General features: G+C 62.0%; 1 protein-coding gene across 1 annotated transcript in view; it reads right to left on the bottom strand.

The window, feature by feature from the left end:
• The window catches only part of PPL (periplakin), a 43,618-nt gene that overhangs the window by 25,762 nt on the left and 4,863 nt on the right, over positions 1–12,993 (bottom strand). Inside the window, exon 2 of the mRNA XM_051836139.2 lies at positions 331–430. Coding sequence (XP_051692099.2) covers positions 331–430 — 100 coding nt within the window. The remainder of the gene's footprint in view (positions 1–330; positions 431–12,993) is intronic.

Here is a 12,993-nt window from a genome sequence, read left to right as displayed (position 1 = left end):
GCTTTCTGGAGCGCCCTCTTCTTGGTCTAAGAGGCAAAGGCAGGGTCTGAGCCTATGAGTGGCTCCCACCACAGGGAGCGCTCGGCACAGGGCCCAGGGCCGCCAGGTTCCTGTTCCTGTGCACAGTGCAGGGTCCCCGGGGCTCGGCACTGCTGGCACAGGAGCCGTCCTGGGCCTTGCAGGATGCTTAGCAGCGTCCCAGGCCCCGCCACCAGGCGCCGGCAGCCCCCGTCCTCCCTGGCTGTGACAGCAGCGGCACACGGGTGAGGCCGGGTGTGTGCCGGGAGGTGGTGGCGTCCCCTCGGGCGAGAACCGGGCGCGGGCACTCACGCTCTGCATCTTGGCCTCCGTGTCCACGATGTTCTTCTCGACCTGGTCGGCATTCTTCTGCAGCTGCTCGATCAGCTCCGACAGCTCCTTGTTAGAGATGCTGTGGGGAGAAGGCCAGCGCGTGGGGCGGGGCCGCTCCGTCCCGCCACACCCCACCTGCCCAGGCAGTCGGCAGGAGCCGTCCCCGCAGCCACAGCCGCCTGGCCTCCCTGTTTGGCCGAGCGCCCGATTCGCACCTGTCACACGGAGATTAAGCAGGTTCTCCCTGCATTCGGATCCAACTCCAGAACCGTAGCGGTCACTCCTCGGCCGACCTCCACCTCCGGCCAGCGCCCAGCCACCATACGCAAGTGGACTTGGACGTGTGTGGCCTTTTGTGCTGGCCTGAGGCTGCCTGCCTGTGGCTCTGCCCGTGGAGCGCATCTGGCCCGCAGGGGAGCGGCACCTGGGCCGTCCCCACCTTCGGGCCAGCGAGAAGCCCGCTGCTGTGGTCGGCGAGCCTGGGGCAGACGCCTTTGTTTCTTCCATCAGCTCTCGGGGGCTAAGCAAATGGAAGAGTAGCTCGCTCTCTCTGGTCCACAGAAAGCCTGAAGCTCTCACTGTAAACAGAACAACCCAACCGTGGCCCTGGGTTCGAGCCAGACACTCGGCCACCTGCTCCCAGCTCGAGTCGGAGCTGCCGGAGCCGGGCCAGCACGGAGCCGACACCCCTTCCTGGGCGCGCTCAGGGAGTCTGAGGGAGGCCTGGAGCTGGAACGGCACCGGCCGGGGGTCTCCAGGTTCTCTCCCGCCGCCTCTGTCTGCCGACCCCCGCCCCTGGATCTTCACATCGCAGCCCCTCTGGGAAACACATCCTGGTCGCTAGGACCGTGGAACTGGCTGTGAGTCCAAGGCCTGGCCTTCACCGGCCACTGGCTGGCTGCATGATGCGGCCAAGTCCATAGCTCTGCTTTGCTGGTGGACAGAGCAGCTGGGAGAGCACCGGCACATGTCCGTCCAGGCGGGCTGTTCCGAGCAGGAGCGAGGCTGTGCCGGGCACACAAAGGCTGGCACTAGTTGTTAAGGAGCCTTCCGGATCACCATCCAGTCCCTTCTCCATTGCTTCTTTAAACAAAGGAAGAAACAGAGACCAGAGAGGGAAAGCAACTCGGCCAATGCTGCTCAGCAACCAGTGACAGGATTAGTGCCTAGCTCGCCCCAGTCTCCACTGAAGGCCCTTCTGCATGGGTTCCCCTGCACTTATTAAGCACCTGCTGTGTGCCAGGCCCAGAGCCACACACAAACACAGCCTCCCTGTCTGGGAGTTCACCCCATAGACAGTGAGGGAATCGGCATTAACAGAAAGTCAGGAGACTGGACAGGCCCAGCGCAGGGGCTCACGGGAGCCCTCGGACCAGGGGGCCAAGCACGGTCAGCGTATGCTTCCTGGACCAAGTGGTGCCGGCCGGGCTCCGAAGGAGCAGAGGATCCTGGGCTCCCCTGGGAAGAGGCAGGGCGGGGGTGTGTCCCTCGGCGGGGTAGGGGGGCCTGGGCAGAGGGGCCTGCCAGCACAGCAGACCGATGCCGCCCAAACCAGGGTTCCTGGACCCGCCCACTGCAGCTCAGATTCCCGGGCACAGACCGGAGCCCGGGTCTGCAGAGCTGGGCCCAGGAATCTGAATGTCACTGTGTCCTTGGTCTTCCAGGGTCCTGGGGGCCCCTACTGCTGCCTAGGGGTAAGGAGACGGGTACTACAGGTGCATCTGACAGGTGCAGCACAGAGGCCATGGGCCCTCCATCCGTGCCTCAAAGCCCGCCCAAGAGCCTGCTGCAGGCCAGGCCTGGGCGCCAGGAGCTGGGAGGCTGCCAGGGAAGACTCAGACCATACTACCGGCAACACTCACTGTGGGACAGCCTCTCCCAGACGGGAGCCCCTGGAACCCCGAGGAGGCCCACATCTGTCAGGGCCCTCGCGAAGTGCAGAGCTCTGAGAAGTCCTGCAGAGAGGAGGGGGCCGCGATGCAGGGGCCAGGGAGGGGGCGTCACTCAGCCTCCAGAGCTCACCCCGCAGCTCACCCTCCTTGGCCCTCCCTGGCCGCAGGGCCACAGGGATGTGGGCCAGGAGCTGGGCTTCTCTCTGGTGCTGACAGCTTACACGGCTGGGGGCAGCGTGAGCTGCTGTCGCTCTCTGCATCAGGCTCCCCACTCCCATCTCAGTCTCCCCACAATCCTGAGGGTGCAGACACTGGTCACATCATTGTCCCCACTTTACAGTTGTGAAAACCGAGGCCCAGAGATGTTAAGTGTTTTATCTCAAAGCCACACAGCAATTAGATGGCAGAGCCAAGACTCCAACCCAGGCCGGCCAGAGTCCAGGCCCTGACAACACTAGGTGGCAGTCATGCAGGGCTCCAGCAAGTGGTATTTAACATTTTTTTTTTTGACAGGTAAAGTGGACAGTGAGAGAGAGAGACAGAGAGAAAGGTCTTCCTTTTGCCGTTGGTTCACCCTCCAATGGCCGCCTCGACCGGTGTGCTGCGGCTGGCACACTGCGCTGATCCGATGGCAGGAGCCAGGTACTTATCCTGGTCTCCCATGGGGTGCAGGGCCCAAGCACTTGGGCCATCCTCCACTGCACTCCCTGGCCACAGCAGAAAGCTGGCCTGGAAGAGGGGCAGCCAGGACAGAATCCAGCACCCCGACTGACTGGGATAGAACCCGGTGTACCAGCAGGCGCCGCAGGCGGAGCAGCACCGGCCGGTATTTAACATCTTAAAGTGCCGGCACTGAAACCACACAGGAAGGCACTTCCCATCCCAATGACAGGGACAGACAAGGGCAGGCGTGCGGAGCAGCGGCGATGTTCACATCCCTGTCAGAGCGTGGGTTCGAGTCCCGGCTGCTCCACTTCTGATGCAGATCTTCTATCCACTGGTTCACTCCCCAAATGACCCCAATGGCCAGAGCTGAGCTTATCAGAAGCCAGGAGCCAGGAGCTTCTTCCCAGTCTCCCACGTGGGTACAGGGGCCCAAGGACTTGGACCATCTTCTACTGCTTTCCCAGGCCATAGCAGAGAGCTGGATCAGAAGTGGAGCAGCCAGGACTTGAACCGGTGCTCATATGGGATGCCGACACTACAGGCTGGGGCTTTACCCACTATGCCACAGCACCAGCCCTCAACCAATTTTTAAAAAAGATTTATTTATTTGAAAGTCAGAATTACAGATTATATATGGGGGGGGGGGGATCGAGCAAGAGAAAGAGAGGTATCTTTCATACACTGGTACACTGGCTCACTCCCCAAATGGCTTCAACAGCCAGGACTGCACCAGGCTGAAGCCAAGAATCAGGGGCTTCGTCCGGGTCTCCCACATGGGAGCAGGGCTCCAAGGACTTGGGCCACCGTCCACTGCCTTCCCAAGAGCTCCAAGGGGGCTGGGTCAGAAGCAGAGCCAGCAGGTCTCGATCTGGCGCCCGTATGGGATGCTGACATCACAGGCGGCGGCCTAACCCGCTACGCCACAATGCTGGCCCCCAACCAGTCTTTTAAAAAAGGAGCAAAGCCCTTGGCATGTGCTACAGCAGGGATGCTACAGGGAGGAAGAAGCTGGGTACAGACCACGTGCTGAGGGGCCCCATTTCTGTGACACGCCGCAGGGGCAAAGCCGTAGAAGCAGGGAGTTCATGACGTCGCCGGGGCCTGGGAGCACCAGCTCGAGGGGGAATGACAGCTCTAACGTGGCTGGAACCGGAACCGCACCCTGCAGGTGAGCCTGTGCTGCTCCACGCCGGAGCCGCCACCCAGCAAGCCCAGCGCCCGGTCACAGGCGGGGTCCGTGGCTGCTTCCCACGCCCTCACTCCGGTCCTGCCTCAGCCCGTTTTGCAGGGAGACCACTCCAGCTCTGGGTGCCTCTCGGCCACCCAGAAGATGCAGGCAGGCACTGAGAGAGGGCTGCTGGCCCTGCCCAGGGCTCAACATGTCCTCCCTGGTGGACAGCTGGGGAAACTAAGGCACAAAGCCACGTGACACTGGGCTGGGTTGCAGCCCAGGGCCAGGAAGCTGGGATTCTAATCCAGGCCTCCCAAGGTCGACTCAGCACCCTCACCCTCTGGCTTTGGGCCCCAAGTGGGACACCTCAAAGGGTCCGGCATGTGCCCGTGAGAGCCCGAGAGCCACAGCCCCATGCCAGGAGCTCAGGAATGCAGGTGGGGCGGGCACCGCAGGGAGGGGCACAGATCCCAGCCTGCTGGGAACTGGCCCGGCTGGTCCGGCTTTTCACCAGGGCTGCCGGATGTGGGACCCACATAGACAGCAACCACCAGGCAAGCAGGGTAAGACAGAGAGAGGAGGGGCCGAGCGCCCGAGGCCACACCCAGCCTCCCCCTCCTCCCCGGAAGCTCAGTGGGAAGCACCTGCGGATGCAGGAAGCCATGCGGCACACCTGCTCATTACCCACATGAGCAACCCGGGGCCCTGGAAGCCAACACCTGCCAGGGTCGGGCAGGGGCCAGCCGGGCAGGGCAGAGACTACGGCATCCGCACTCGGACAGGGCTCTCGTTCCACCCGCACCAACCAGCAGCAGGACCCTGGTGGAGCTACTTGGTATCTCGGAGCCTCAGTGGCATCATCTGTGAGATGGGAACAATGAATCCAGGACCTAGTTAAGCAGCGAGGCTGGGGGCTGGGTGCGGGGAGAGAGGGTCAGGGTTGCTTCTGCAAAACGCAAATCAAGTTTCAAAGACAACTTGGGTTTCAAAAACCCAGGGGGGGATTCAGAGCAGCCCTAGGGGCCCCACAGCAGATTTGAGATGGTTTATGCTCACAGGTGGCTATTCCGCCAGGCCCAGAACTGCCCGACACACAGGAGAGGAGGCGTGACAAAGAGCACTGGTACACGCAGGTATGTGGAGCACCCAGGGCAGCACGGGGCTCCCACAGTGGCAACAGCACCCAGGTGCTCTGCGCTGTCCCTCCCTGGGGGATCCCCACTGACACGAAACGAGCCCTGACAGCTGTTCCCTAAACCGCACGGGGGGCTCAGATCCCCTTCTCTCCTGGGGCCCTGAGAACAAGTGGTAAGAGGTGGCCGTCTCGCGCCTCCGGCTCCTGACTCCAGCTTCCTGCCAGCACAGTCCCTGGGGGCTCAAGTGGGGGTCCTGCTGCCCAAGTGGGAGACCTGGATGGGGCTCCTATGCCCTGGCTCCAGCCCCCACCCAGCCCCAGCTGCCGTGGGCCTAAAGCAGTCGATGCAAGCTCTGTGTGTCTCTCTGCCTCTTAAATACACGAAAATTTTTAAGGTGCATTGATTTCTTTTGGTTAACTTTATCTTTCTTAAAGATTCATGTATTTATTTGAAAGAGTTACAGAGGGGAGGCAGAGAGACAGTGAGAGGTCTTCCATCTGCTGGTTCATTCCCCAGATGGCCGCAATGGCCGGTGCTGAGCTGACCCAAAGCCAGGAGCCTCTTCCAGGTCTCCCAGGCGGGTGCAGGGGCCATCCTCCGCTGCTTTCCCAGGTGCATTAGCAGGGAGCTGGATCAGAAGTAAGGCAGCAGGGACTCAAATGACACCCATACGGACTGGCAGTGCCACAGTGCTGTGCCATGGCACTGGCCCAGGTACGCTGATTTTAAAAACAATCACTTCAGAGATCAAGGTTAATGCCCCAGGATGTATCAGCATCAAGGCGCGGCTGACACCATCACCAGGGAGGACACGACCTCCCTCCCAAGGACGCACGTCCCATCTCATCCCAGGGACCCAGCAGACAGGGCCCACACGAGGGCTGCTCCACAGAGCACCTGGCCAGGCTGCTTCCCAAGTGTGAGGGTTCCGGAAGACGGGGAAGGCTGAGGGCCTGCGCCTGGTGCAGCAGACTGCAGAGGGGCTGAGGAGCAGAGAGGGGACACTGGGGGCAGGGGGCAGGGGCAGCAGGCTGGAGGAGTCGGCGCCGCTTACAGACTGGCGTAGAGACAGCTTCCTTCCTGGCTCCCAGGGTTTCCGGCCAATCCCGAGAGGAGCCGATGCCGTCAGTGACCAGCAATGTTCAGGGTGTGCACAGGGGGCAGGCAGAGAACAGGTGGGGTGTTGAGGCCCCGAGAAGGCCCTGGCCTGGCCGGAGACCAGACAGGGGGCAGGGCCTGGCTGGGGGCCCAGGCCTAGAGAGTCCTGGGAATGAGCTCAGGTCAGGCCAGGCTCAAGGGCTCCCTGTGGGTTTTGGGAGTTCGGTGGGTGTCACAGCAGGTCCAGGCTGCTTTTGTTGAAACCACCTTTGCTTTCTTCTCCTGGGACAGGGAGGGAGGCCAGGAGGCCACCTGGGGACAGAGTGGACCAGAGCTTCCTGGGTCTGAGCCCACAGCCTCCAGCCCAGAACAGGTGCCTCTTTGTGTCCCTAGGACAATTCTGGGCCAGAGAAGCTCTGGGTGGGGGGAGGGCCTGGGAGCCACAAACGACGTGGGGTCTGCCGCCCAGGGGAGGAGCTGACGCCTCAGAGGCCAGCAGCCAGGAGGGCAGCTGGGACTCGGAGCCAGCTCTGTGTGAGCCCGGGTGAGGCCCAGGACTGGGAGAACCCACAAGGATGCTGGCCAGAGGGGCCAGCAACAGGTGGCTCCTGACACCGCACACAGGCTCAGGAACACCCCAGTGTCTCGGGGGACACTGGTGTCTCGGGGGACACTGGCTCCCCACCCAAGGGCAGCAAAGCCCAGTGCCCAAGAGCTTGCAGACCTAAGTCAGATGGCCTGGGTGTCAATCCTGGCTCTGTTCCTAGGGTGCTGTCAATCACTTAGCCTCCTGAGCCTCAGTGTCCCCATCTGTAAGATGGACGCATCACGGCCCGCGCCTCCAGGGCTGGGGGTAACGGGGACAGCAGGTGTCAGTGGCACCTCACGAGTGAGCCTGGGGGGAACGGGGACAGCAGGTGTCAGTGGCACCTCACGAGCGAGCCGGGCTGCTCTTCAACTTGGGCTCACCACGCAGGATTGGCTCCACTTAAGGAGCAAATTTAAAAGCCAGCAGCCAAGGCCTGTAGTCAGAACCCTCTGCAATCCAGGAGCTAAAAAAAGACCCCAGGCTGCCCGCGTCAATCACAATGATCCCAGCACAAGGCGAGACAGATGCCGGCACAAGCCAAGACACCGTGGTTCTGCCTTGCCAGTGCCACCTTGCCCGGGCCTGGACGGCTTGCAAGGGGACCTCTGGAGAGACCTCCTGCAGCATGTGTGGGAGAGGTGGCTGCCTGCACACAGGTGAAGAGGCTGCTGGGGGGCGCGGGACCCCAGCTCACTGACCCCCAGGCCCGGCTGGGAGCAATGCACAGCCCAGGCCGGTGCTTGGTTCAGGCTAGAGATTCAGTCAGCAGGTTGAAGGATGCGCCGGGCACAGGCTGGGTCCCCCGCTCTGAGGAGCGGAGCCACAGGACGGAGGGCAAGGAGGCCCTCATCCACCTGGTCACTCCACCCAGCCACTCCAGCAGAACCGCAGAGCCCTACCTCACCGCCTGGATCCACCTGTGAACAGCCCCCTCTCCCCCCTCCCCCGCCCCGTGTCTTCCTCCACCTGCCCTGGGGCCTCCACCTGGGTCGGCGACGTCTCTACCTCCTGCCTGGTCCGATGATGACGTCTCTGCCTCCTGCCTGGTCCAAGGCAACAGCTGCCCGCTCCCCCCTGTCAGAGCTTTGGCAGTGCTTGGATGACATGAGAGAAAGCTGGGGAGAGGGCAGCCCTGGTCCCCAGCGCCGGCCCCTGCCCAGAGCGGCCAGCCCTCCACCAGCAGGGACAGGGAGGGGAGCTGCCGGAGTCGGGGTGCCTTCCGCTCTGCCGGTCCACACCACATGCACAGCTGCCCCATCCTCCTCTACTCTGCCTCAGCGAGGGGGGGAAACTGAGGCAGCCAGGCTTGGGGGGACAAAGCACAGACCGTGCCGCAGCTCAACCCGGGCACGGGCTCTGCAGAGGCTCTAACGATGCCCCTCTGCACCTCAGTTTCTTCATCTGGGAAGTGGGGGTAAGAACCCATCAAGGAGGTGGCCCTTGCGAAGCACTCCGGACACGGCCGTCCGCCGAGGGCTCAGGGGCTCTGTCCACACCGCCGGCAGAGCTCGCTCGCCAACCGCGGGACAACACTGCGGAGCACCTGCAGTGAGGCGCTGCACCTGCTCGCTCCGCCCCTCCGTGTGACCCTGAAGGCAGGCTCGGCGGGGGCCGCGGCCCTGAGGGGGGCTCGGGGCCTGTGTTCAAGGCCCTCAGTACAGAGCGCCAGCCGCGTTTCTAAGTCAGATTCCCCCACAGTCACGTGAATAAGCAGGCGCCAGGGAGCTTAATTCTTAGATTGTATTCACCTTAGCATACTTACAACACGCTCATGTCTTCATTTCACACCCTCCACAGCCAGCGCACAGGCGTGTGTGCGGCATGTACAAGTGTGTTCTAAGCCCAACTCGTGTGACTCGGGGTCCCCGGCTGGCACAGCAGACGGCAGGGGGTTCCAAGGCACCGGAGACGGCCATCAGCGCTCAGAGCACCTGTGTGCCTCCCCACGCCTGGCCCCAGGACGCTGAGTCAATGCCTCTGCCGTAGCTCACCACACCTGCCACGTGGACACACACAGGGCTCCCAGCTGCGCCCAGTGGGGCCCCTGTGGGGTCCCAGCCTGGCCTTGCTCTCTTTCCGTGTGTGGAGACAGGGCCTGAGTCCATCCCCACGTCCCAGCCTGGCCTTGCTCTCTTTCCGTGTGTGGAGACAGGGCCTGAGTCCATCCCCACGTCGGCCCTCCATCCTCCCTCTGGGTTAACTCTGGATGGGGGCGGGCACCGGTGCAGGAATGTGTGGCATGCACACAGACACACCCCTGCCCAGGAGCCAGAGAAGGGGCCTGGCGGCACCTCTTCTGGGAGCCTCCCAGGTCTGCTGGGAGGCTGACCTCTGGGGCTGGAGGGTCCCATTCCTCTCCTTCATTAATCAGAGCCTGGAGGGAGCAAACGCTCAGGCTCCCAGCCGGTGCCCAGCACACCATAGGCGCTCAGGAGGTGACTGCCGAGTGGCAACAAGAAAACACGGAGAGCACCCACCAGATGCCCACCGGCTGAATCCTCCCAGCCCCGGTGGCGTCGGCATCGTTAGAGACGCTGGGCCACCAGGTAGGCCCTCAACCCCTGGCCAGCAGGAATCGACTCGCCTTGGGGCAGGGGGCCAGGCCTACGGAGGCTGGGGGCTGAACAATGGGCTGCGACGCCTATGCGCTGTTTCCTGCGAGAAGGTAAGCCAGCCTCAGAGAGGTCAAGCAACCGGCCGAGGCCACAGAGCTGCAACCGGCAGCACCGGGATTCGACCCCAAGCAACCAGGTCCAACGTCACCTCCTCGGTACAAGGGGGACGTCGGTACTCACACTGCCCCCACTGTGGGCAAAGCAACAGGGGACTTCAGGGCATGTGACAACAGGGTGAGGTGCGGTGATTGACTTAATCCCGGCAGTTGGGTAACAATCAGCCGTGGTAAACTGAGGCCGAGTCATTCTCCCAAGGTGCCACAAGGGTTCCCGCCCTGTCCTCCCCCACCCCCACCCCGCGGGGTGCTCAGGAAGAAGGGCGTGGCACTGACAGACCCCCTGCCTGCCCGGTGTGTGACACGGGCCCCCTCTCTGCTCCAGGCAGGGCTGTCACAGCACCTTGTGTGCAGGCTCAAGGTCACAGGGTCAATGCCAGTGACTGCTGCAGCCCCGACCACTCCCTGTCATCTCTCCTGCCTCTCTCACAGGCCCTGGGGACAGGAACCCCCTCCATGAACAAGGCCCCGAGATACGAATTGTTGACACGTTATAAAATTCTGCTCAATTTAACACCTACGTATTGAGCCCCAAGCTAACGCAAGACCTGGAATTAGGGCTGCAGAAGGGGCCTCACAAGATGACTAAGTCCTTATTGCCCAGCACTTAAAGGCTGAGGGTAGGGTGAAGGAAAACACCCCGATGACTGTCATCATGCAGATTCCAGATCGCCTAGGTCAGCGCATCTTCATCCACTGTCCCATCCAGGCATTAAAGCCTAACCTGAATTGTGAAAACGTGGCTCAATCCAATAAGCAGCAGGAAAAAAGACAAAGGAAAAGCAGAGTGAACAGGACAACACCGTGGGAGGGGCCCAAACACACCAATTACTGCAATAAATACGAAGAAGTTAAAATCTTCTACTAAAAGATAAAGACTCTCCAGTATAAACACCAAAACACACCCTCCCTAGACTTCCACCATTTTAAAATACACACCTGGGGCCAGCGCCATGGTGTAGCAGGTAAAGCCACTCCCTGTAGTGCCAGCATCCCATATGGGCACTGGTTCGAGTCCCGGCTGCTCCACTTCCCATCCAGCTCTCTGCTATGGCTTGGGAAAGCAGTGCAAGATGGCCCAAGTGCTTGGGCCCCTGCACCCGCATGGGAGACCTGGAAGAAGCTCCTGGCTCCTGGCTTTGGATCGGCACAGCTCTGGCTGATGTGGCCAACTGGGGAGTGAACCAGTGGGTGAAAGACCTCTCTCTCTCTCTCTCTGTCTCTCCTTCTTTCTCTGTGTAACTCTGACTTTCAAGTAAATAAAATAAATCTAAAAAAAAAAAAAAAAAAAGACACACACCTGAAACTCAGCAACACGGGAAGGTAGGAGAGAGAAGGACGGAACAGGATAGGTCGGGTAACCACCTCTGGAAATGCAAAGCCGATCCAGAACCCCTATGCAGGAGGCAGCACAGCCGTCGGTAGGCGTGTGGCTCCCACCCCTGTGCATGTCGGGGCTGCCCCCGTGGGAACTCTGCCTTCCTTGGCCTGGGATGGGGGTCTGGCAGTGACCTTAAGTCTCCCCCAGTGACTCTAATGTGCAGCCAGGGCTGGGAAGGACTGGCCCACCACAGAGGTAAAGGCCGACCCAGAGAAGGACGAACCCTTTGGTCTCCAGAGGAAGGAAGGCTTGTGGGGGGGGGGCAGCACAGGGGGTGCTCCATAAACCCCAGATCAATTGATTGGGCAACACAGCCATCGCCTATGGTTACTGAGAACCTACTATGTGCTGGTCACCGGGATAGGGGTGGGTATAGGAGCCTATGTGCAGGGATGGGAACAGCTTCTCAGCCAGCAGGCGGCACAGTCGGGCCTGGAAGGCAGCACTGCTGGTCCCTTGCCCAGGCTCGCTCCACGTCACCCCCAGGCCCTGGATCTGTGCGGTGGTTTGCTGGTCTGGTTCACAGCTGGGAAGAGTCAAGGTCCCCACTGGGGGCAGCAGGCTTGGAGCTACACTGCTTGTGGCACAAACTCAGAATCCTTCCTCAGCCTTTAGCTGAAAACAAAAATGCCTCGTCCAAGAGGGAGAAGCGGAAACCCTGCAGGTGTGGGCCCGAATCCCCCGCCCAGGTAGCCGGCCCAGCCAGGACCCTAAGGCAAGGCCAGCAGCAGTGGAGTGGCCCCCTCTAGAGACAGCCCAGTCTAGACCAGAGCCCCCTGCCCAGGGCCAGCTCAGACCCCTGCCAGCTGCTCTGCCCACTCCCGACGCAGAGGGGCCATCTCAGAGCAGCTGTGGCTGCACGCCCCCACCCTCCCAGAGCCTGTCCCCTCCCCAGCTGCCTCCTCACTGAGACTTCTATCTGCTTCTCCCAGAACCTTCTGGAAGCTGGCTGCTGGCCCTCTGTCCCTGCTCCTCGGGCCTCAGCCCCTTTCCCACCCAAGGCCCTGTCCTCCCTAGCCCCTTTCTGTTGTTACAGACTGGACCCGGAGACACAGGCATTGTGCTCCTGGTGGGGCTCCTCCCCATGCTGGGCTCCACCCCCGCCAGGCTGCAGCTGAGGTGCTCATGCTGCGAGTGTCCCGTGGACTCCTGCTCCCCCCGGCAACCCCTTCAAAGCCCCGCAGAGGAAGGGTGACGTCGTCGTCGGAGCTGCCAGCATCCACCTAAGCCGTCTGACATGTGGCTCAGCACACGCGCACGGCTGCACCCAGGACCCGGCGCGTTACTGCTCTGTGCGCCTCAAAGCTGGCGGTTCACACGGCAGAGCTCGCACAGGTCAGCGTATGCAGTCACAGCCCGGTGCCATCCCGGCCATGCCCTCGCTTCACCCCCCTCCACTGCTCAGAGGACTCCTCCTCCAGGAGCCCTCCTGGCTACGCCCCTCCCTGGCACACGGATGCCTGCACAGCAGACAGGGTCACGAGGGAGAACCCCATCGCCCCAACCCTGCCTTGGTTCAGGCAGCCCCACGGCGAGCGCGAGCTCCCAGGATAAGCTGAGGCAGGGGCGTCTCCTCGCAGCCCCCACGGGGTTGCTCCATCCACCCATCCAACACCAGCCCATGTCCAGGACACAGACATCCATCCGCCCCATCTGGCCACCGTAGACTAAAGAGCAGGTGAGACAACAGAAGGGGGGGTCTGCCCCAGCAGTGAGGTGGAGGGCGGCTCCCTACAAGAGAGGTGAGCCCAGGGGGGAAGGGCACTGCAGGCAGGAGGAACAGAGAGAGCGAAGGCCACAGGCCGGCTATTGGCAGTGCGGAGGTGAGGGTGAGGGGAGGCATTTCCGCTGGGCGGGGCAGGGCTCCCAGGGCCTGAAAGCAAAGCGGAATGTGGAGCAGAGGTTCGAGAGCTGGGGACAGGCCAGGGTCGCATGCTTCAGGGAGCTTCCTGGCTGCCACGGGGAGAAGGGACTAGGC

Source organism: Oryctolagus cuniculus, chromosome 19 (assembly GCF_964237555.1).
Source record: "Oryctolagus cuniculus chromosome 19, mOryCun1.1, whole genome shotgun sequence".
NCBI classification, from domain to species: domain Eukaryota; kingdom Metazoa; phylum Chordata; class Mammalia; order Lagomorpha; family Leporidae; genus Oryctolagus; species Oryctolagus cuniculus.
This window is presented reverse-complemented; position numbering and strand designations above follow the sequence as displayed.